General features: G+C 42.2%; 2 protein-coding genes and 1 long non-coding RNA gene across 9 annotated transcripts in view; 1 reads left to right on the top strand and 2 right to left on the bottom strand.

The window, feature by feature from the left end:
* LOC148394547 (uncharacterized) overlaps positions 1 to 24,297 on the top strand; it is a 97,491-nt gene that overhangs the window by 9,310 nt on the left and 63,884 nt on the right. For 2 of the 5 annotated variants that reach the window (XR_015859873.1, XR_015859872.1), the window contains exons 5-10: positions 3,291 to 3,522; positions 3,705 to 3,782; positions 4,203 to 4,364; positions 11,715 to 11,835; positions 12,640 to 12,709; positions 15,420 to 15,572. This is a non-coding gene — a long non-coding RNA (uncharacterized LOC148394547). Of the gene's footprint in view, positions 1 to 3,290; positions 3,523 to 3,704; positions 3,783 to 4,202; positions 4,365 to 5,559; positions 6,112 to 11,714; positions 11,836 to 12,639; positions 12,710 to 15,419; positions 15,573 to 24,297 lie in introns of those variants that run through there. The other 3 variants (XR_015859875.1, XR_015859871.1, XR_015859874.1) reach the window with 2 other exon arrangements.
* Positions 144 to 8,537, bottom strand: ifih1 (interferon induced with helicase C domain 1). Of its 2 annotated transcripts, XM_088383133.1 has the most exons (16): positions 8,030 to 8,537; positions 7,626 to 7,794; positions 7,312 to 7,404; positions 7,106 to 7,186; positions 5,781 to 5,986; positions 5,394 to 5,604; positions 4,224 to 4,441; positions 3,667 to 3,768; positions 3,467 to 3,590; positions 3,185 to 3,400; positions 2,846 to 3,102; positions 2,625 to 2,774; positions 2,167 to 2,328; positions 1,896 to 2,086; positions 1,586 to 1,676; positions 144 to 1,431 (listed from the first exon to the last, which is right to left on the bottom strand). In XM_088383133.1, exons 1-16 carry the CDS (start codon positions 8,465 to 8,467, stop codon positions 1,234 to 1,236), a joined length of 2,907 nt encoding a protein of 968 aa, XP_088239259.1. In that variant the 5' UTR covers positions 8,468 to 8,537; the 3' UTR covers positions 144 to 1,233. The 2 variants fall into 2 exon arrangements, with proteins under 2 accessions (XP_088239259.1, XP_088239260.1); XM_088383134.1 differs by lacking the exon at positions 7,312 to 7,404.
* Positions 8,841 to 24,297, bottom strand: part of kcnh7b (potassium channel, voltage gated eag related subfamily H, member 7b) — a 26,295-nt gene continuing 10,838 nt past the window's right edge. Inside the window, exons 4-16 of one of the 2 annotated variants that reach the window (XM_088383145.1) lie at positions 23,592 to 24,029; positions 23,310 to 23,521; positions 21,046 to 21,471; positions 18,674 to 19,073; positions 18,389 to 18,588; positions 18,263 to 18,265; positions 17,693 to 17,945; positions 15,412 to 15,617; positions 14,668 to 14,755; positions 14,402 to 14,575; positions 13,215 to 13,374; positions 11,260 to 11,440; positions 8,841 to 11,030 (exon numbers count right to left, since the gene is read on the bottom strand). In XM_088383145.1, coding sequence (XP_088239271.1) covers positions 10,764 to 11,030; positions 11,260 to 11,440; positions 13,215 to 13,374; positions 14,402 to 14,575; positions 14,668 to 14,755; positions 15,412 to 15,617; positions 17,693 to 17,945; positions 18,263 to 18,265; positions 18,389 to 18,588; positions 18,674 to 19,073; positions 21,046 to 21,471; positions 23,310 to 23,521; positions 23,592 to 24,029 — 3,008 coding nt within the window. In that variant the 3' untranslated portion in view covers positions 8,841 to 10,763. The remainder of the gene's footprint in view (positions 11,031 to 11,259; positions 11,441 to 13,214; positions 13,375 to 14,401; positions 14,576 to 14,667; positions 14,756 to 15,411; positions 15,618 to 17,692; positions 17,946 to 18,262; positions 18,266 to 18,388; positions 18,589 to 18,673; positions 19,074 to 21,045; positions 21,472 to 23,309; positions 23,522 to 23,591; positions 24,030 to 24,297) is intronic. The other variant, XM_088383144.1, reaches the window with a different exon arrangement.

Raw genomic sequence — 24,297 nt, 5'->3', positions numbered from 1 at the left:
CATATAGAAGGGAGCACGCGCACGTTTATCTTTATCTTTGATTTTTGTCTTTTGTACAGTATGAGCACGTCAGATTGTGGACGTTTTGCTCTGCTGCGTGTTATTTTCTTGTCAGTTTTGATGAGCAACACGACTCCAAAAAGTAGAAGTAGCCATTTATTTGCCCAAGGAAAGTCATGCAGCTTTAAAAGTAATAGTGACAATGGGGGGAAAAAGTGCTTAAATGCAATGGGAAAAAAAGTATAGCTATTATTAAAAGGCAATTCTCTCATTTAACAGGGAATCGACATAGATAAATACAGTAGTGGAAATCAATGTGCTGTTAAAATCAGCCCACCCGCAACACCAGTGAGAATAATCCATGCACAGAATGGAAGCCATACTTGTTTGAACAGTGATTCTACTCTTTAAATTCAATAAATAAAGTAGCCCCCCCCCTTTCATCGCAACAACTCCATGTGAAAATACACAAAATACACAATACCTAGGTAATGGATTTTTTAATTTTTTTTTTTAAATAGAATCTAATTTTTTGGGAAGCTCAAAAAAAGATCAAATGTAATGGATAACATTTAAAATTGTAACATTGTACCAATCCTTGTGTTTACAGTAAACAAATCATGTTTTGTTCCTCCTCCAAACGATCAAATTTATCATCTGACACTATCAGAGGTGTCAAATCCAACTCCAGTAAGTAAAAACCCTGCCAAAGTTTCCTTGTAAACGCAGGTGCTGCTACTCAACCAACAAGCCAGCAGGTAAACAAGCTCTGGGGAACTTGCGCTTGGTTACCTGAATCATCACTTCCTATACATTTAAAAAGCCATTTTCTGTAGGTGTAAAAAGCACGATTACAGAGGATGGCATTCAATCATTTTCAATCAAAACTAGGCTGTGCTTATAATTTCTTGTTCTTCTAAATTGACATTCCTCAGAGTAGTTTGTGTGCCGCCATCTAATGGTCAGGAGTGTAATTACACCCCAAATACGATAGTTAGAATTATATATAAAAAAAAAAATCCGTGAGTACCAAACCTGGCAATGGAGGTTTTGCTATATTCTCACTGCTCGTGCGACCTCTCAAATTTCCATAATCAGAGCCAGCGTCTTCCAATGTTTTTCTTCTTTCAATTGTAACGCTTATCAAATGCAAACAAAAGCAATCCGCACTAAGGAATCCCATCTAGCAGTTTGATTAGTGTATTATTTCACGACCGAAAATGTGCAAACTGTTCAAGATTCAAATTCTTCGTCAGAATCCAGAGCCAAGCGGCTGGCGTGCTCGATGTAGTCAAACGCCGGGAACTTGGCGGGGAGATCCCGCCACTTGGTGTAACTGCTGAACTTCTTCTCTTTGATTGTCACAACATAATTCTTCACATGTAGGCAGGGGCACTTGATTGCTCGGTACATCATCATTGTTCCCCATGTCTGCAACACAAGGATGGCTTCAGAAATTAGGGCCAAAATTGTTTCAAAACTGTTAGCTAGATTGAGAGCGCTAGATTGAGAGTGCCTAAATAAATAAACATGTTTTCTTCAGCACTGTTTAGTGAACTAAAAAAAAAAGTAAAATATAGTTTACCAGTCCACAAACTTTGCATGCTATGGTGCCATTGGTTTCATAGTCAAAAGGTTCCTGAAGAGAAGTGTTTCCTTTCTGGATATATAGTTCTCTGTAAGCAAATTGTATTTGTGAGAATCTTACCATAGTGGCAGCATACAAGTACAGTATAAAAATAATGCTTCCAGAGTTGCACAAAATATCCTCACATATCAGCGCAATGATATCCACGGGTGTTTTTATTTTGGCTTTGCCACAGATGTTAGTATACAAAAAGAGTTTCACTGTGTGGCCAATTTAGGATAAAATACAAATGTACAACAGTTTTTACCTAAATTGTGATGAAACGTTGACGTGGTGCATGCCTTCAATGATCTGGATGTCATCACCGGTGCAGACAAACTTGCTGCAACGTCGGCAGCTTAACTTCACCTCTGACGGAAGTGCAAGCTTTTTATGTTTCTTATTATTTGTCATTCTCATCTTGTCTTCAATAAGAGCCTGAAGTTGATATTCTTCGATCTAAGGTGAAGGAGAAAAAAAATATATAACTGAAAACTATCTCAATGCGATGTCAGGGAACTAGTTTAGAGGAGACATACCTGTTTGTTATATTCAGCAGGATCCATTGCTTGGATTCTCGCGATTGCTTTGCCCATCAAATTCACTCGGTACTCATTGACAAATTCCTTCTCAGTCACTCCAGAGCCTTTCACCTCAATCACGATGTAATTGCTGTTCTGAGCCCGAGCTCTGCCTTTAGCCTGCAGAAAGTCATAAAACAGTGGACAAGCAACGACCATTGGAGCGATCTCACGGTCTAGTTTAACGTGATAGATGGTAGTCTCTAGTGGTAGTCGTTACAAAACTCAAATAATGGCCCACTCCATTCTTTCATGGAAACACGTACAGACTAAACAATAGGTGTGCCAGGATTGACCCCTGGGGAACTCCCAGACAGTTACCAATTTCAACAAACTATGTCCTGTTCTCAATATCTGTCTGGAGCCAGTTTAAAGCAGCTTCTTACATTGCTACCCTGCGTGATAAGAGCACTAACCTGTATCATGGCAATGTCATTGGTCACAAAGCCATAGCAGATGACAAAGTTGCAATCCGGTATGTCCAAACCTTCCTGTGCCACTGAGGTGGCAATCAGCAAGTTGACATCACCGCTGCGGAATTTGTTCAACACAGCCTTCTGTTCTGTCTGATGAAGATAAATAGGTACACATCAGTAGGAGTGCTGACATTGCGCAACAGGTGGCGCTGTGTTCTCACAGATGTCATCGGTTTGACAACACTCTGGTTTCCGCCACCGATGACATAAGACACTTTGACGCCGACGTCGGCAAACTTGGGGTTCTCCTGAATCCAGTGACTGAGAGCGATGGCACTTTGTCGCATTTTGGTGAAAACGATTCCCCTGGCCTCCTCGGTGGTGGTGAACTGATGCAGAACGGTTCGTTGTAGTTTTGACAAGCTGTCATTTTCATAAGATTGGTTCTCAGAAAGCTTTTCAAGTTCCTTCTTGTTGTCTGTAAGAAACAAAGCGAGGCTTGGTTTACGAGGCTTAACATTTTTGTTGTCATTTAAACCGCAGTAACATTATTTTGATACCTCGAAATAACTTGAAGAGTTCTCTCTCAGTATCGCTAATCTTTATGACGTGTTCGTCATCAGGGCTGGATTTACTCTTCAACTCTTCCTCGTGTTTTTTGTTCAGGAAACGGAAGGCGTCGCACATGCGGATGGTGTTGCTGACTATCAGGGCGTCGTTGTATCGCCGAAGATGCTCCATGCAAACTCGCACTTTCTGATCTTCCTCTTTGGCCGCTAAAAAGGAGACCCAATGTTACCAGTGCGCAAGGAAGGAAGGAAGGAAGGAAGGAAGTTGCTCACCTTGTTGCTCGCGTTGAACCACCCACTGTTCGTAGCTCTGAGAGCCAAGCTCACAGGTGGGACTCAGCTCGGCATGCATTTGAATCACGTTCATGATTTTCTTGATGACATCACCAAACGGGTCCTGTAAAAAGTGCGCGGTATGGCGCAAACATCAAGCTCTTGACGATGACATGAAATTTGATTTTTTGCTAACAAACCTTTTCTTTGTCCTCAACATGTACAATTTTTTTGTCAGGTTCCTTGCTGTAATTCCCGAGATTCCCAGTCCGAATTTGAGAAGCATCCAAATTGGCACAAATCTACAAAAGAATTGGTGAGTAAATCATTTTGATTCATGTTGTCTCGAGCCAAAAAGGTGTTCCTAGTTTTGACCGGTATGTCAGGGAGACACTTTATGGCTGCACATGCCAAGGTGGAACATTAGAAACAGCTTGCGAGAGAAATTTGGACAGATAAGCACAGTGGAACGTTTGACGTGAGATCCACCTGAATTTAGAAGTTTGCAATTCAACCAGCTGTCTGGAAAAAATCTAACTCGAGGATCAACGATGCATGTTAGCTAGTAAGCTAGCTTCTGGTGGCATTATTGGCTTAAGAGTTTTTTTTTCATTTTTTTTAGCAAATGATTCAGTGGACACGCTTACAGTGTTTGAAGACAAACGTTTCAAATTTTAAACAATTGAGCAAGAACATTTTGTGATTAGACACGGAAATTTCTATTTTGTTTTTGCAGCACCCTCCATGTTGCCCTTACCTGCAAAATGTAATTTGCCGCTGCCTTCAGTAGTGTGGCGTCGCCGACCCCCAGCGAGGCCGTCATCCCCAGGATCTGAGGCAGCGGCACAATCTCCTTCTGCTCCTTTCGCACAATCCTGTTCTCGTTCTTCTGCTTCAGGTAACGCATCATCACTCGGTTGTAGACCTCGTCCTTCTTGGTGTGATGACACTCGTCTATTATAATCAGGGAGATATCTGCGGAATATAAGACAAAAAAAACATACACATGAATTCATTTACAAAGCAATAAATAAATAAATAAATAAATAAATAAATAAATAAATAAATAGTCCGTAACAATATTTAAAATCATGTCATTTGAGGAGTCAGCATTGTGATGATCCTCAGAGGAACCAAAGAGCGTCGGCCTGATGTTTTCTAAGTGATAGATGTTCTCATGTGAATTTCATCAGCCGCACACGGATGGCTGGAACAGGCGTGAGAAGTAGAAAACCAGCAAGAGGAAAAATGAGGATTAAAAATAAAGAAATAAATAGAAAAGGCGTTTCGACAAACAGCATATGTTCCATTTTGGTGGCTATTCCACCTTGGACTGTTGAGTGCCAACAAAAGCCGGACGACTTTGACAGGATCCTGTCAGGTATTGTCATGGGAGAGGCTTTGTGTCCTTGCTATTACTAAAAATATCAATATTTTACACTTTAAAGTTTTAAGGCCACATTTTTACTGAATGTAGTGGATTTCATTTGGCGTTTTTTTTTTTTTTTATTCAAGCAGCTTTGCTCTGCTTTAGCACTAGCATAGTTGATATTCTCAAATATATGTATATAATACGAATATTTATTCATTTGCTATCTTAAAACAAGATGACGTTCATTGAGAACGACGATCACATCTGCAATACATTGCACATTTGCGTTGTGGTGATGTCACTTCATAAATTTAACAGATTAAGAAGCATCTGCGATCCCTTTTATTGAATCATATGTATGCGTTTTCACAAAAATCAGAGAATGCCCAGTGGGCATACATTGAATTCCGAGTTTATTTTCCAAAACACCGTGAGCCGCTTCACAATCCTACGGACTTTGCAGTATCAGCAGAAAAAAAAAAGAAGGATTAAAGTCGGGGAATTCCTTGCGCTACAGCGGAGGCCAGATCAGACGAAAGCCGTTTCAAATCATACCCTTCAGATGTACTCCCTCGTCCTCTCCTTTGAGTGTCTTCTCCAAGTAGTTTTCCAGAATCTGAGCTGTGCAAATGATGACGTCGTTGTTCTTCACAATCTCCGTGAAAGAGATTTTGTGCATAGATTGCCCACTGACTCTTTCCACTTTATACGTGTGCTTCAGAAAGGGATGGAATTCGTTGGTGTAGTGCTGCTCAACAAGTGGAACCTGTGGACCACCACCAGTTTGTCACTAAATGCATTAGCGTTGGCATTAGCATACATTTTCCAAATTAAAAGAACAAATAGCATTTTCATTCCATTGTTCAGCAACATGTTTGGATTGAAAGATGTAAAGGGATTGTAGCTTATTGTTTTCTACATTAGGAAAATTTATTTACGTACCATATTGACCAGAAAGACCACTTTGCCAGTTTTCCCCTCTGCCCTCTTGCAGTCCAAATGCTTGCGGGTAATGTAGACCGCTATCCTGGTTTTACCACTTCCGGTCGGGAGGCATATGATGATGTTTTTCCCTTCCAAGGCAGGTTTAGCCACGTCCATCTGATAGTCTCGAAGCTCAATGTCATCTTTATCCAGGTCTCCAATAGCTGCAATTATAGGCATGATAAGGCTCAGGAAAATTACGCGATTGTTTTTTTTTTCTCCAATCATGTGATTTTTGCCCACAGTCTTGGTATCGACAAGCGTGTATTAAAATGGCATTGTAAATCTATTTGAAGGGAAGATTTGTTTATGGAGTTTTGGTACAGTTAGCCAGCTAGCTAGCTAGTGTGTAGCTAACTAGCGTGTAGCTAGCTCATTGAATTTACATCGTACAAGCTGCCTAAGTGCATTTTGAATATTGTACTTTTAATATGAATAAAATTGCCACTCTAATTTTGACTTAAAAGTACTATTTTATTTCAGAAATATTGAGGTAACTAGCACTACTGAGACGCACCCCTATTCTTTATACGATTAATTTAATGTGCACCAAAGCATCTCAATATGTGGAGCAGATGATGCTGAGGCATAAATTCAAAGGCTTCTCAACTCCAAAAAAAAAAAGCAGTTGAATATTCACTGAAATATGAGAACATGAAATGTTCCAGGAATTTTGAGGCACTGCGTTTTTTCGGCAAAGCTTAACATCTGCATGCCATTATCATCAGACACCTCCATTTTCCCAGCATACTTGTGACTGCATGATTTCATCAGTTTGCAAATGTTGCCATCCATCTGAGGCAGACGATTACAACACATTTTTTTGTTTGGCGAAGTAGAAGGGGGGTAACGAACGCAGCGAGGGCAGCCCCCCTCTTTCTTTATTACTGATTTTGAAAGCGCTGATACCATCAGATTATATCGATCAGGCCCTGATAAAGGAGATGCGAGATTGGCGGCAATATGTTCCCAGTCTTCCAATGGGCAGTGATGAACCCAGATTGAGCCAACATATGCTTTTCATTTGACTCACTGGCTCTGCGCTGTCTGCCTTCTTTCACCTCTGAGTGCGTTGTCACAGAACACACACAAAGCACATTTGGCAAGGACCACACCACTGAGGCACGCGGATCTCTTGAAAACTCGCCATCGTTTGTTGCTCCAAATCCAATTTCCATTCGAACTGCTTTGATTGCTCCTTAACGTGAGCTTTGTTTTCAGCAAACATTAACACGCAGTGCAGGTTGCTGGAAGTTGAGCGAGTGAGTATGAACTGTTCCCACCTGGTGGCAAACGCTCCAATCTGCTGCTTAACTTGGGTGCGGCTTCTTCACCTTCACGTGCTTCTTCACTTTGGTACAAGTCTGAGGAGATGACAAGTGAGCAAATCAGCAGAGTAGTGGAACCTGGACAGTAAAGTTATGACAAAACACTCTGCAACATCCAACAATGATGATTATTAATAGACTGGCTCTTCAGCAAGGAGTACCTATGGTGTCATTTTCAGTGTCCTTGTCATCCAAATGCTGACATGTAGAACTTTCTGGATTGGCCTTCCCTGGCTCACTTCTTGTAGTCTTGGCTTTTGTTTTGGAAGGTGGTGACAAGATAAAAGTCTCAGAAATTATGTTGAAAAAGTATTTTTAAAAAGTGTAGGTTGTTTGGAATTACAATAAAGTATTTTGGGAATTTCACATAGGTTTAAGTTATTAATATTGGCTGTATACGGCAGTCCCCACGATTTACAATTGACAGGTTCATTACGTACTGTTGGGCGATGCGCGTGACCCCCCTAGTGGTTACCTGCGGTATCGTCAGAACAGCCTCCCAGCAGTTTGTACAAGTCATTGTGTTCAGTATCGCGCAGAATTTGGACAAATTGCGAGTACCATCCTGGGGGACACCTCACGATTCTTTTCAGAAGTTCACGAGCTGCGTCTCTCTGTCCTTGATTGGCTGCTAAGTGAAGGATCTAGAATATGAACATCAAGAAATATGGCCGATTAGAATACACTAACTGTCTTCACATGGAGTTAGATAATTTGAATTGTTGGCATCTCTGTAACTAAAGAAGTGACTGCATTTTAGCGGCTTTTGTCTGCCACCTTGTGGTCATGATTGAATTTTGCCGGCTGCTCAGTTAAATGACACTCGCTACGTTTTGACAGCTCTCGCGCAAAAAAAATAAAAACGAAACGTGTACTTACTTGGTCTTGGTCGTAGTTGGCAATGAGCTTTCTCGCATAACATTGCGTGCACACCTCTTTAGTGTCCATGCCCACCAGACTGGGCACAAGGATGTCAATCATTCGCATACAGATGTCGTTTTCGGCCTCAACCGCGGCGTCGGGCAGCTTTCCCCGCATGACGTCGGCCGCATGTTGGCATTCGGCGTGGGACAAGGCGTCCACGAAGGCTTGGAACCAGCCTTTCGGGTGCGGTTTGCGGAGAACGGCGCCGATCAGCACGTCCACCGCCGCCGAGTTGCCATCCTTGTGGGCCCTTTGTAGGATGCCTTCCTTTTGCTCCGGTTCGAGAAAATGCAGATAGTCCAAAACTGGCTCCACTGCGACGTACGCTCGGAGCCTCGACCGAAAGCTTTCGATTAGATTCTCATTGATTAAGTCGTTCTCGGATGCTGACATTTTTAAAAGCCTGGTTGCTCCTCAATGAATCCAAGCCCAGTGTTTCTTTTCTGGTAAAACGAAAGTAAACTTTCGTTCGCGCAGTTCTTGATTCAGCCGAGAGGTAGCAGCATTTGACAGTAGACAATATGCGGTGCCGTTAACTTAGTCAATTTAGTAAAAGTAAATACTTGCGTGCAAAAAAATGGGTACTGCTGTATTTTAGTAACCTTAAAAAGTACAGAGGATTAAATATACATCGATTTCAAACTCTCAATAAGACCACAATACCTGTTTTGAGAACCACCCAGACCCACATACTGAATTCACAACGTTAAACATGGGTTAAATAAACTTGACTTGTTAAAAAAAAAAAAAAACTCATTCTTTCCACTGTTTTTAAGTGTGTCCTTTTATTGCCGATCCCTGTTTCAAAACAAATACTACTTTTTAAAATAATGAAAAGCAGCAGTAAACAAAAATAGACTTTTTTAACATCTGGCAATATTATTAATTTCATTATTAGTTTCTAGCAATATTTCAGAGTCCAACAAAATTGTGCTGGGAAAGGATACAACTTGTTGATATGTTAAGAATAATCTGACGTAGCATTTGTATTGACATTGTAGGCACGAGACCCTGTTTCGGGGCTGTTAATGTGCAAACATTAACTTTCTACGTGGTAAAAGAGACACGTACTATGCTGACATCGTTATAACGTGTGCTACTTTGGGCTAGCAAGTGGTGCAAAAACAATAACTATACAGATTAAAAAAACAAAAAAAACATGCTTTTGTCTACAAATGATAGTGTCATAAACAGTAGGTGCACAGCCGTGACCTAAGTAATAATGCACATTGTATAAAGAGGACTCTTACAGTATTCTGGATACTGTAAACTGCAGTGCAATTGTCCATAACCCCTGAGTCACATTTCAGAGAATACAGGCATACAGCCGAGGAAACACAAAGAGTTCTCATACCTCAGTGTAAATGCTGATTTACACCGATACGTGCAAAAAAATACTGGGGTGGGTTCAAACGTATTCACCCACTGATTCCAGTTAAGTGGCATCCAAATAAATCGAAAGCAAAATGAATCATTTTTCTCTGTTTTTTGTGTGTGTGACTCGTAGTACTGCATGCAAAGGTTTGGTTCTTGCGTTGTCTGCTAAATATGTGAGAAACTTGTTTCAATCCTGGACCTGCAGGATAGCTGGACTTGATTAGCTTATCATGTGTCTGCGTAAAGAACATAGTGATGAATTCAGATCCATCCCCTCCATCTGCTTAGTCACTAAAAAGTATGAATTTAGTTGGAAATGGTAAAAAAAGAAAAGTCTACACACACTTGTTCAAAAGGCTTTTGTGATATATCAAGAAGTGACTGAGTCTTATTTAACATGACTTATAATGGGATTGAAGAATTCTGAACACAGCCACCCACAATCCTTGTTGCAATAGGGTGTGCACACTTATGCAATTGTATAATTTTTGTTTTTACTTCCACTCTTGAATAGATTAAAAACAAATTCAATTGAGTTTTGTGGGGTATTGGGGACTGGTTCATGGTGGAAAAGATTTTAAAATTATTTCTCACCAAAACCTGGAAATTGAACAGGGAAGTGTAGATTTTTTTTTTTATATCCACTCTACCTAATTACATATCCCAAAAAATGTTGTACTAAAAACATATTTTCTCTTTTCCATCCATATATCGGCTCATTTCAAACCAATTAGACAATTAGAGTTTCATCACATTCATTTATAGAAAGAGCCAAAAAAAAAAAGATCTTTTTAAAAATACTTAACAGTACACTATTTTTTTTTGTTCAAACTCTCACTAAATTGAACAGCTTGGAGGAGGCGACTGCTGGTGAATATGTCATTGCGTGTCAGTCCTATTCTACTAGCTTTTCCGTTTCTCAAGCGATGTTTAATTATGACCTTTACGGTAAAAATGCGAGCATATTTTTGATATTTCTTTTTGTCTGTCCAGACATAATATACACTACCATATGTGTGAGGTTTTGCATAAAACAGAACGACTGTCGGTGCTCTATAGTGGCCTTGTTGGTGCTTTGCGCTCTCTGAGTGCTTTTACATTGAAAATACATATTTATACCATCGGTACTGTTGTACTGCAACAACAGTATTTCATCCAAATGCATAAGAAAAAACCCCACATTAAATATATACTACTAAGCAACTGCAAATCAAGAAATATATATTTGTCTGTTGCAGCATGCTGATAAAAAGTGTCTACTATGTAATTACAGCATTTTCACCCAGAGGTTTGAACACAAATGTTGAGAGGTTTATGGTCTCTGTAGCTCTGGGTCTGAGTCGGGTCTGTGGAGTCCAGTGGTGTTGAGGTTACAGTCGGAAGGAGGTGAAGACGAGGACGATGTTGGAATTAGGATCAACGTGGACTGTTGCGCCCTGCTAATCTCTTGTTGCTGTTCTGCTTGTCTTTGTAAAAGCAACGTTGAAAGGTTGTCCTCAACTGGCACCTTCAAGCTGGCCAAGCTCGGCCTTGAGTCTTTGGATTCTTGGAAGGCCCTCTTTACTTTGTGGTTAGGTCCCTGGGTGGGAGAGAGGATACACTGAAGTTTGACGATGTCACCGAGTTGGTGTGTTCAAGTAAATGTCAACTATCAAATAATTACTGTCAGTAGTCCTTAAAAATGGACAATTTACGGCCACGTGTAGTCGCAGAACTATTGATTTCAATTTCATCAAACCCAGGAAGGAGAAGGTGGCCAGTCAATCATCATCGTTATAATTTGACTTTGACACTCTGTCTTCACTTACTTGACTTTGCGTATGGCTGAAAAAATGGCTCGCTGTCAAGGCAGCGGGCTGAATCTTCACGGCAGATCCGCGATAGTCTGGACTGGCGGTCACAGTGCTGTAAGCTGGAGGACCCAACGCGGGCTGTCTCTGCAGCAGCTGCAGGATGGTCTGAATGTCGGACGTTAGCTGAGACTCCAACCTGAAAAACGGATATTTGATGACTTCCCGTTTTACTTTGAAGGAATATGGAAAGGGTTAACAGTAGATTAGACAATATCGTGACGGTGTTTTAAAAATAGAAGCAAATATTCACAGATAACAATTTCAAAGGTTTAAAGATACTTAGCACGGTTGAAAGGGAAATTTAAATTCTTCTCTATCAATAGACATGTTGTGACGAGATTTGAGTTTAATTAATCACTACTTATGGAGATAATTGCGATGACTGATCACCACTTTGTTTCATTTTCTAGCTTTTCGTGTGAGAGCCAAAAACGGATGAAAGAAACACCAGACCACCAGTAAATCTGGAATTGTGTTTTTGACGAACTCGGGACAAAGACATGGGCAACGTGCAAAGTTTGAAACTTGAAGGTAAGCAAAATATTTACGACGTCTTGAATTGTTAGACACTATTTAGCTTACCAATTGGGGATTAAATATTAAACATATTTTGTGGTAGTCATGCAATGACAAGATAAAAGTGGATAGATTAGACACCACGAAGACTAAACTGGAAAAAGTTCGTTTCCTGACCACTAGAGAGGGCAGTTGATCCATGGCAGTCGACAGAGGCTTGTGTTATGGAAACAATTGTGTTTTTTACCCGTGGTGATAATTAGTTTATGTATAGGAGGTGTGAATCTATTGTTTACTGTGAATAAGTACACTCTTTCCATGAATGTAACTATGACTACATTTAATCATTAAAAAGTAATCTGCTTGATGGTTGTAATCAATAATGCATACCACAAAATATTAAAAGTGCATTTTATGCTATACTTGTTGTCCAAAACCACTAAAAATCTCATCCGTCCAGGTCATATAAGGGAAAAAATGGGATAGGTTATATTTTAGAGTATAACATGACTTTTTTTGTGCGAAAATAAAATGAGCCAGACACATGGTGCTGATGCCAGTGTCATTCCCCAGCCAAAAATACCTCCTGCTGTTCATTTGTGTGTCACTCTCTGGCTGCCTGCTGGCTGCAGTTACGTTGTTCAAACTTTGCCTCTTCTGAACATGACATCAAAACTACATCTGCTCATGCATTGATGTATACGTGTTTGTCAACATTTTTTTTTTTTACCAGTTCATTGTTGTGTTTTGGATATGTTAAGATTGTATCGCTCTAATTTCCACCTACACTATATTAAGTCCAACAATTTCTCTTGCCAGGTAGATTTTCTTCCTCCACGTTCTATATTTGTTTGAGCAAAACGAGAGAAATCCTGGCAGGGATCTTGGTGTAAGTACAGCTTACTTTCATTTGTGTGGGAGGTGACTTTTTATTTTTTTAAAGCACCCACTAATCATTAGCATCGACACACAGTGCATGAGTAGTTGGCCTGGACTATGAATAAAGATAATAATCATGATTTTTATTTTTAAGTGCTCTTTCAGAAAACTTTCAAAATGCTCTGACTGGTTGCCTTATGCGTTATTTTTATTTTTAATTATTTTGCCCCCCTCCCCTTCCAGAAATTCCTGAAACTCAGGCATTTACGACCTATTAAAAGTGCTTTAAGGTGCTCTGGCAGAATATTGCACTGATGCGGGTAAAAAAAAAAAAAAAATTACATCAGCAGTTCTTAAACTTTTTAATACCTAAAACTACATAAATAAAAACAGAATAAAAAAAATGCTCTCCAAGTACCACTATCATAACCAATAACAGTAGCCTAGTGAGCCGAACCGGTCATCAAACAAATGGATTAATCCCCCACGCCTAAAAAAAAAAAAAAAAAAAATACCTGTTCAAATGCTCCTGCAGTTGATTTAGGCGCTGTTCCACCTCTCCGTAGGTAAGCTCGCTAGCCGAATTATCGTCTCCTCTCAGCTCGTGGAAGTGTGCTGCTGACTCATCCAGGTAGTCGGCCGGCTTCTTGCACACCCATTTATCACAGCACAGATCTGCAGAGAGCGCAAAAAAGCAACATGCATTCTTTACACGCATACATGTGCGCTACCACACACCAAAAACACAACAACAACAAAATACCTGCTTGTTAAAATAGCCTACCATTAATCTCAAAAGGATTGCTGAGTGGGAAGCTCTTTGTCGTAATTCATCAGGTTTTTGTCCCGGTGGAATCACGAGGCAAACGAAGATCGTTGTTATCGCGGCCGGACACCTGGTGTCGTTACCGTTGCTTTACAATCACGTGTGTCGGGAGCCCTTTTCGAATTAAAAAATAAATAAATCGGCCGCTCGTATTTGGTTTGTCTATCTGCGACCGCAGTGAGCGCAGGTGGCTTTGTACTAGCACGATGAGCCGTAAAGATACGAGGCAAGCCCGTTCTCTGTTGTGCGTCCCTTTTCTGACCAGCGACATTGTGCTTTTGTCCTCACACTGCTTCAACATCCACTGAGCAAGTGAAAGGAACAATGCAAGGAATCCTTATCGAGAAAACAACACTAGTTGTAGAAGTGACAGCACGAAATGTTAGCCACTCTGCTTCGTATGTTTGAACTGCCAAGCTCGCCAAATGTTGTCGTGGAGGTGTTGCATACGGAGGCCGCGTCGCTAAACAGGAGCATCAAAGCGCTCTGGCCGAGTGTGTGAGCCTTTCAAAGGGACTTCTTTGATGGTTTCCGTGGTGGCGGAACACAGCGCAGCGGTGTCCAGTTGCAGACGCTATTTGCAGCGCCTCGGATCGTTAGCGCGTGGCGCTTACTGCCTAGACCACTTTCGATGCGAGAGGGAATACGTTACATAATCGTACTGTAGAAAGCCATAATTGGATTCTTTGGATGACAGGCTCACACAACAAGCCCAGGTACCACCACCACCACCACCACCACCACCACCACCACCACCACCACCACCACCACCACCACCACCACCACCACCACCACCACCACAACCACCACTCCCGCTATTTCAAGAAAGAGTAATTCCCATTGCCCCCTCCCGTCTAAAGGGAACAAATGTGTTACCTTGAAAAGATGGACTTCTCCTCAAGCCGTCTGTGACCTCGTTGTGTCCGAGAAGATTAGAGTCGAGAACAGGGCTGCTGGGTGTCGAGGGACCCCGAACTTGGGAACATCTCTTTAGGCACAGATTTGACTCCCTCCTACTTTCCACTTCTGGACTGACTTCATTGAGTTCCACTGGAGAACAGTAAATAACAACGCTTGTCCATTAAGCATGATTGGCGATGTTGTTGTTGTTGTCGTGTATTGATTCTCTTTCGAACACTTGCCTTTGGCCGGCTCCGGTGTGAAGGAAATCCTTCTTTTAATGCTCCTGGTGCCCTCACCGTCAGAGTCGCAGCCCTCAGGACTCGGGGGCTGCAAAAACATAAATATTTCCCGGTTTGATTTGTCTCCCAATCTCAGGCAAGATTTGTTGAGAGAAAACCCAGGCAAAGAGCAAACGCCACTAGCTAACAAGCATACAACGGCATTAATTTATGTTGTTTTAATGTATTGATTGATTATTTGATAGTCAAACGGTACATAAATAAAAGTTATTGATGTTCGTCCTGTAGGCGCCAACAGCGCACTTTCAAACTGTTGACGACCGTCAAACCAAACCAAATCAAGAAGGCTAGCATGCTAACAACAAAGCAATCTGCTTCTTTTAAATGCGTGCGCGTTCCTCCGTGGATGAGTCACAAGCGCATATAGACACGCAACTCCCTTCGGAGCAAGATTTTACCCAGCAGGCACAGTGAGAGGGGGACAACTGTACTGCTTCAACTGTACGACATCACCATCTGGCCCGACCAAGTTTCTCCGCTTCTGTTAGCGCACATGTGAAGCTAACATCAATTTATACACTGGGGTGATGATGACATAACGTGTGGAACGATTCGATTCGGTTTGATTTATTATACCAGTCTTCAAAAAACAAGCTTAAAATACGCCAGCCAACTTTTGTCGCATGTCAAGGTAGCTGTTACTGTATTTACAGCACGCGCCACCATTGTAACATTCCCTTCTACCTTTGCAGACTCATCTCTGAGATCGAAGGTCAGCTCCAGGTTGGCAAAGAAGTAGTCAGCAAACTCCGGATACATGTCCAACACTTCCAAAAGGTCCTCCCGTTGGATGGTGCTCAGGTCGCAGTAACTCAGAGCCCGCACGTCAGCGTTGGACTTTCCAGGTTTGGCAAATAGATGGATCATTTCACCAAAAATGTCGTTTTTTCCTGGTTGTCACAAACATGCACACAAAAGACCATTTCAGTATGCTCTCTATTTAGGTTGTGTTTGAACTTTACCTTTGCTATGTGTCTAGTTTGGTATTACTGTGAACCTAACCTAACATAACATAACATAACATAACATAACATAACATAACATAACATAACATAACCTAACCTAACCTAACCTAACCTAACCTAACCTAACCTAACCTAACCTAACCTAACCTAACCTAACATAACATAACATAACATAACATAACATAACATAACATAACATAACATAACATAACATAACATAACATAACATAACATAACATAACATAACATAACATAACATAACATAACATTGTGTATAATTAATATGATAAGTAAATATAATTGCTGAAAGTCATATATTGGTTATGCCTATACCGTAAAAATGCATTTTCCCTTTGTTGCCATGGACTTTTTAGAACCACTGGCAGAGCTAAAGGGGGGGGCTGCTGGGGGACTGGCCCGCCTGTGAAATTTGCAAATACCCCCCAGTTACAGGCTATTTTTCTGGGATTTTTTTTCCACATTTCCACCCTTCCTGGGTAACACAAATTTAATCTTCACCAGCATTTTTTAAAATAATTATTTGCGGCTCCATGCCCCACCCCCAACGAGTCTAGAGTGTACCCTGCCTCGCCCTTCCAAAGTCAGCTGGCTTTAAGCTCCGTTTTACTTGTGACCCCCACAGTACAGTAGTAAGGACAAGCATTATAGAAAATGAGACGGATGGACTCTGTAGTGCAATGAAGCACAAATATACAGATACAGCTCTTTTGAGACTTTTCTATCCAGTTAGTCCAAAATGATTTCTTGGTCTCGTGCATGAACGAGCACAGAAAAGCACCTAATGATGCAATTTCTGCAGTGGAAGTTGATCTACTGTGAATCAGTAGCAAATAAACTGCTCGGGGGGCCAGAGTTGAAGATGTTATTATACACCTGCGCCCGGGGCACAATGTACAGACTTTTTGCTCGTTTGGCTGCGGGCGAGCCTCATAGCTCAAATGTGGCATTGTGCTAAAATGCAGCTTTCCCTTCTCAAGAAATGGAGCAAATTGCTGCTGATCAAGCAAGTTGGCGGCATCACGCCGTATGTTGTATTCAAAATTGCCTGATCAATGGGATGGGTGGCATTTTCTGTGGTGATGTTAATCACGAGTCTGTGTGATTCAGCAGCCCGCGCTTAAGCCTCATTGTGTCACGTTTGGTTTTGGAGCGCATTCATCTCATGGACAAATGCGTTTTTAATCCGAGCTCACCTGGCTTTGCCTCGTCCATGAAAGGCTTTATTAGACCTTGTGTAATACGCGGCCATGAAATGTTACACAAATTCAGCTAGGATGAAAATTGTGGATTTTTTTTTGGAAAGGATAATCTCCCATCTTCCCGTGCTGTCAAGAATCCGCCGACAGTTGCCCGTGCTCTTTTAACAACCTTTTACGGATACACTTAATAGAAATGCCAGCGCCTCGCTCTTGGCACCGCACGCCTGTCGGCCAGAGGGCAGAAGCGGCGCGGGTGCCGTCTGTCAAATATGTGTTGACGTGAGGCATTTTAAAAGCAACGATTAAAAAAAAAAAAGCCCTTTGTTCCATCTGTGGAAAATTCAAACCGAACCCTTTTCCTGCCTGTCATTGGATGTGTGCTTCCTATAATTTACATGAATTGTATTATTCTGCATACCCGCTTCGCAATATAATAGAAGCAAAGCTTTACGAAGATAACACACACGGCGCTCACAGTGCCTTTTGATTTTGAATGGCTGACTCCAAATGTGTGTGAATGACAGCACTAGCCTCTTGTATGGGGGATCTCAGCAGATTATGCCGTTATTACATAATGTGGCCAGTGAGTTTATCACCAATGTGGATGCCTGCCAATGCTTCCCTAACGCACTTAGTGCACCGTGAAATGTCAACCAAAAACATTTGCCTGGGATGGGACATAAGTCATACGTCTTCCTCTACTTACTGCGCTTGACGCTAACACAATTCGGAATCATTTTGCTGAAGACAATAAAAAAAAACCCAAGAGATGCGATTTACCCAAAATGGCCACCACAATGTCATCTTTCAGGATCTCAATAGACCCGCGGGAGAGGAAGTAGAGGGCGGTGAGTACGTCGCCGCTGTGGACCAGAGTGTCTCCGGGAGGGGCGTGAGTGGTCTTGAAGTGCATAGCTAAGGCCCTCAGGCAGCCTTTGGTGGCTCCTTGGAACACTTTGCAGTTGTGCAGGAGATTATTATTGAGATGAAGACAAATATCTGCCTGCAGGCACTCCGGAAAACCTTTGAGCACCTGTGGGGAGGAAATGAGTGCCCAATTTAAACCAATCAATCGATAGTCTCTGGGAAGTGCTTTGTGATTGTCAAATGAGGGGGAAAAATGTTGGTACGGATGATTAGTGTGTCATCCCATCAATGGATAATTTTAATTGTTAAAGATAATTATCGGTGGTTTGAGCTTTGAGCCAATACGATAGCATGACATGAAGACACTTGAGCTCCACATGCTCCCCTCCACTTGTTTCTCAATGGGGGGGCTGTTTGACACAGTGACCCACTTGGCTGTTGAATTAGACAAGAATGTACAAAATGACAAAATGTAATACGCACCTCCTGCTCTCGCCAAAGAAAAGACATCAAGTCCGTAATGTAAAGCAGACAAAAGAGAAAAAAACACTTGGCCTTTAGAGTTGCGCATATTTCACTGTGATGGCTTTTTGCCCACCGTTTATTTACCGTGTTCATGTCGATGCCGTTGGTGTAGGCCCAGGAGTGCTGGAAATACTCCTCCAGCCTCTGCCTCAGAGGATTGGGTATCTGATGAAAACGGATGAACTCTTTGACCCGTAACATTTGTGCGTGGTAGCGTGCCGTGCCCGAGTACAACCTCTGGATGATGGCCGAGACGTTTCCAAAGATGCTGGCGTACATAAGGGCTGCAATATGGACAGGACAGCGCTTTGTATTTAGCGGAAACGACTCGCCGTTTTGCTTACGACGCCCGCCAGTCGACGTACTCACATCCGATCAGCATGACACAAATGGAAAAGATCTTCTCCGAATTTGTGTTGGGCGAAACGTTGCCAAATCCAACGCTGGTTAAACTGCTAAAGGTGAAGTAAAGCGCCGTGACGTACTTGTCCTTAATGGACGGACCAGAGTTGGGATCGCTGTAGTTGTATTTCTTCCCGATGGACACTCCCAGATTGTCCAGCCAGCCGATCTTGTGCTCCAAGTAAGGCTTTTCCACATTGCCGATGGCGTACCAAATGCAAGCCAACCAGTGGGCGATGAGAGCGAAGATGCACATCAACAGCATCAGCACGGCGGCGCCGTACTCCGAGTAGCGGTCCAGCTTCCTGGCCACTCGAACCAGACGCAGCAGCCTCGCTGTCTTCAGCAGGCCGATCAGGGTGGTCGTCTAAACACATATCGCCGGTTAGCTGGGTTGTCATCCGATTATTCGGCAAAGTTTTAAATTACAATGAAGGTGATATATAGCGAGGGTTGCATGTGCAGTATGTCAACTGTCGCTTGTGTAATAATGTCACAAGGTTTGGTGATATGCTGACTACGGAGAAGCCATTCCCCAAGAGAGCTAATAAACAAGCCAAACGTGACTACGTACCACAATCTATTCATTTGGCCGCACCGCATTGTGCTGACTTTTGTTGCCTCCGAGAGTCGTAATGCGTGGTGAGCGTTACTGACTCGCGTATCGTCATTATGCAAACATTAGCTGTGAGATAATTCAGAGAAAATGCAGCGAGGGCATTTGCGGGCTCTGCAAAACAAAATTATACAGAGGTTGTTTTATTCTCGTAAACCAACATGGAATATCGTATCGTACACAGTGGATTTATTCTGACCGGAATTTGTGTGCATTTGGAATTATTGCTTATTTCTTTTTTTTTTTTTTTTTACTAGTCAGGACTCAGCACAGCTACAGTATACAATTTAAATTAAGCCATGACAGATGTAACGAGTTCAGTCACGTTTATCTGCACAGGGATTACGTAATGTAGTCTCTGAAGAGCTCCTCACTTTCTTTGTGTATGTCCAATGGGACAAACAAACAGCTTCATATATCCGTTTTTAATAATGCTTGGCCTCATGAGGGAGGCAGATAGTGGAGCTGGAACTTGTCCCAGCTGACTTTGAGCAAGACTTTGGGTTATTCTGAAACAAGGTCGTTATAGTAGAAAACAATAGCTAACAAAATAATTAAAATTAAAAAAAAGCATTTTTGCTGATGACATAAAATAAAAAAAGTAAAACGCCTTTACAAATACTGAATGCTCACTCAATATAACTGCAACTAAAGCAAAAGTCACCGTTGTAGTCATCCAATTAACTCATTCGCTACATTGACAACTATAGACGTCAAACATTTTAGTTAATATCATACGTGAACTTTTGGGGTTCATTTTAAATGTATTTATTTTGGTCTGGCAAATATATTTCAAGTGTATTTAAATGAATAGCTAAATATAAAACAATGAAAATCCATATTCCTAGCCAATTGAAAAGACGACTCAAAAAGACTCTATAAGATGGCGAATAATATACACCTTTTTAGCGGGGTGTAAAATTACTCGCGAATTTTGCGGCAAGGCTGCATCCCGCACGAATATCATTACCGTTCCAGAACAGCGAGCGAGTGTGAATGTCAGCCAGGAAAGGCTCCATCTCACCCGTGACCCGAGTGCGAATGAGCTGTATAGAAAACGGATAGCGAAATGACACTCTCCGCTTGCATCAACCGTCAAATGATTGGTTTGCTCGCCGCCACCGTGCACCGCAAGACGGACACTCCATTTTCTTTAGGTGTGCAAAGTAAAGCACCGCAATTGAGATTTACAAAGACTCGCATCGCTGACTCAGCAGTAGCAGTGACGGCAGTGGTAAAAAAAAAAAAAAAAAAAAAGATGATGATTATGGTTTATAATCGGGAGCTTTTCTGGTGTAATGGAGTGCCCACAAAGCACGATCAAGCACTGAAGTGGATCCAGAGCCATCAAACAAGCTGGCGGGCCTGGCAGCCAGCCGACCAATGACTATCTAACATCTGCATGTAAGCTGTGCACACGGCTCTGTTGGCCCCCCTCGTCACATAAATGCATCAATGATTGCCATTTGGTAAGCCATTAATCCTTGTAAATGGATTCGAGAATGAGGACCATTCAAAAAAAAAAAAAACATGCAATTTAAAGTAATCCTTCCATTGCTGAGACAGAAAGACTTAGGCTTTAAGTAGTGGCCTGGGTGCCCAAGTCTGGACTCAATAAAGAGATGACTGGGCAGGCATGACCCATACCGTAATACTCTCGTCCCTTTGAAAAAACAAAACAAAAAAAAAACAGGTTAATAAATAAAGTGAAGAGATAACAAACCTCATCCGATCCTGAACCGAAGATCAGCAGGTCAAAGGGGATGGCCGCCACCATGTCTATTAGGAACCAGCCTTTAAAGTAATGGATGGCTATCTTGGCGGCGTGGCTGACCACCTCCTCGTTCTGGTTGACGTACGTGGTCCTGAAGTTGATGAGGATGTCGATGATGAACATGATGTCCACGATCAGATCCACCACGTTCAGAGGGCTGCAGGAGTAGCCGCATTTGCGCCTCCTCTGCTCCTCTTGGTCGTTGAGGAGGAAGGCGGCGGAGTAAGGCGTGAGGATGGCCGTGTAGATGACCAGCAGCAAGATCAGCCAGTCCCACACTGCTTTGAACGGGCTGTAATGCAGGATGGTGAACTTGTCGATGCGGTTCGTCTGTAGCTTGTACTCTGGAAGAACGTCGGCGCCCAGTGACAAGACCTGGAGGAGACCGAAAGACATAGAATGGATCTATTTTTAGATGAGCAGAACAAAAATTACGTCAGTAGTTCCCCCATAAATATAAAATAATGTAAACACAAACATTGACTTTTTCCCAAACTCCCTAATTCAACAATTGCTTTCTGTAGCTCAGTCAATAATGTAATCTCTTCTTAAAGATAGAGCGTGAAACATTTCCTCTTTTCTCTTCTTTTATGTAATTTACAGAGTGTGACAAATCAAATAAAAATATGCCTTTTATATCCATTTCGTAATATATGTTCATTCTAAAAATATCTCAAATTTACTCATGCGAGGAAGTCTGATTTATTAAACTACACGTCAAAACCATCAAAGCTTTTACTTATTAAATTGATTATTTCACATATGATTTATACCGTCGGCACCTTTCTTCAACGATACGACATTATAATTTATTACAGATATGTTTGTAGATCAGGGACTTGGCTTTGAGAAGCGCTGACTTACACAAAAAAAGCGAAGCAATGCATTTGCGTGGTGTAATACCCGTTAATTAAAAGTAAAATTGCACGCTCGGGTAATTCTTCTTTGCCTAATTGTCCTCCCTCAGAGACTCTTGACAAATAGATCAATGAGGAAAAAGCCAATGTGAGTGATGAAGCCTTCTCGCCGGAATTAGCGACAACAATGCAACAACTGCGGGCGCTTGCGATGTACGCGCTCGACAACGCGAAAAAATTTCATAACTTTAGTAGAGCGAGTGAGACCAAAACTTTAGTTTTCATTTCCTCACACGAATCCATTCTGACTGGATCGTAAATTATTCAGTGTCCTGTGTCATCCGCGGGGTTTTGGCCTAACAAGCCGTGGATGACAAAGACGACTCTCCTGTGCCATAAAAAAAAAAGAAAAAAAGTGAAGCTGTGGGCAGCAACGGGGTCTTTCTCGTCACTGCACATTCCCCGATGTTGAAGCCATGAATTATACACGAGACTCAAGATGGGCGCTCATGTCTCGTCGCCGTCCCCGAACACTAAACCGAGGTCAACAGGGACGAAGAGCGTTTAATCACGATGATGCTTTGCTCATTTATACATGAGGGATGCGTGTTGTTTGAGTCGAAACACTTTCCCCAGATGACATCGGGCAGACCTGCAGTATTACATCTTTGTGCTTTCGCATGCTTCAAAAGTGGAGAGTTAGGGTGAGAGTTATTTTTAAGTTTGCTCGCTTAGAAAATAATCGGCCCTGACGTGGTTATTTTCATTGGTTGTGTTAAAAGACACTATGTCAATCAAAAATGCATGAGAAACCGACTTTATAAAAAATAATAAATAATAATAAAGAAATTTTAAAAAAATGTACAATACATGTCAGCGGTTCTCAACGTAATTGATCAAAAATCGTTCAATGAATTTGAACAGTGAATGAACCAATTTGTATGCCCCCCCCCCCTTCTGTCCCTTCATCTTGACTTCTATATCTTTTTAATTCAAGGTCGTCTGTCTGTAGGCTTTGGGTTTAACGTGCAAGTCGAAGTCAACTTTATTACATTGGACTTTTCTCTATTAACCTCGCCTAAAGCTCCGAAATAAGATGAGAAGCAAACCAACTTTTCTCCAACTCATTATTCTTCCTGTGCTTTCCAGGAACGACCCCTCTCTCTCTCTCTCTTTGTGAATGTCACAGCTCCACCGCTGGGGCTTTGGCAGCATCCCAAGCTCGCAAACAAAGTGCCGCTAAGCCGCAGGCACTGACTTTTTTTTTCTCGCGACTTACCATGGAAGAGCTTTTTCAAAACTAGTTCTTGAGGGGGGTTGGCCATCAAAAGTACCGCATTGTAAATGATGTCTCACCTGTGTGACTTTCTCCGTGACGTTGTGTGTCCTGTCTTTGACCTTTGGCGCTATGATGGTCTTCTCCGACGTTGGAGGGGAGTGAGTCTTCTTGTCGATGCCTTCGGAGAAGGTGAGCGCGATCAGGGGGATCTTGTTGATGGTGCTGTACTTGTTGATGTTGGAATCCGACGTGGAGCCCAGCAGGCTAGACTTGACGTGGTTAAACGGACCTGCCGATTAAGAACAGTGTTATCTGTCATTGGTCCAGTATGGGACGGGCCGATGTTCTAGCAAGCATACCTTCGTTTGGATGACGGTCCCTAAATATGCTTTTGGAACTGGAGCTGTAGCCTTCGATCTCATGGACAGAGGACGCCCGCCTCATGCTCGTGATGCTTCCTCTCGGGAAGGTATTGGATAAGGAGGTTGAGGACTGGTGTACCTCCGTCTGGTAAATCTTCTCCCACGGTAGTTTGGGGGACGAATGGTCAAGGGGTTCGGCCGCCACGCTGGTTGGAGAAGAGTGGTGGCTGGAGCTGATGAGGGCATGGGTGTCGTTGGCTTCCATTGGACTGCACATGCTCTTGGTGGGCGAGGGGAAGCTCTGCAGGGCAACTGAGTCCTCGTTGTCTTTGGGCGAGTCCACCATCACGGCGTCTGGGTCCTCTTGCGGAAGCGATTGCTTGTTGGTATTCATCAGGCTCAAAGCGGCCTGGCGGAAGCGGAAAAATCGACTCCCTGAAAGAGGGCAGAAATTTACAGCATTAAGTTACGAGAAACGGCAGCAGCGGCGTTTTAATGGAAGGGTGTGAAACTGCCTTTACGAAAAAAAGGGTTTTTATGACTTGAAAAATATTACGTGGTTTATATTAGGCAGTTAACAGTGTAAACCTGAGAACAGTCAACTCATTCACCGGGCACAGGTACTCCGAAATACCGCAAATCCGATTTTTCATGCTAATCCAAGTCAGATATGCGAATTTTGCCGGCCTTTCCAAGCGAAACC

This window comes from Syngnathus floridae, chromosome 8, assembly GCF_059516105.1.
Source record: "Syngnathus floridae isolate MCC-2025c chromosome 8, RoL_Sflo_1.0, whole genome shotgun sequence".
Lineage (NCBI taxonomy): Eukaryota > Metazoa > Chordata > Actinopteri > Syngnathiformes > Syngnathidae > Syngnathus > Syngnathus floridae.
Note: the sequence above shows the minus strand (reverse complement) of the source record. Positions and strands in the feature narration are given on the sequence as shown.

Excerpts from the sequence above, each read along its gene's own strand:
- ifih1 (XM_088383133.1), bottom strand. The coding sequence starts at position 8,467 with ATGTCAGCATCCGAGAACGACTTAATCAATGAGAATCTAATCGAAAGC. Across the intron at positions 3,769-4,223 it reads CGGCAAATTACATTTTGCAG|ATTTGTGCCAATTTGGATGC; the intron begins GTAAGGGCAACA and ends ATTCTTTTGTAG. Across the intron at positions 3,401-3,466 it reads GGTTCAACGCGAGCAACAAG|CGGCCAAAGAGGAAGATCAG; the intron begins GTGAGCAACTTC and ends TCTCCTTTTTAG.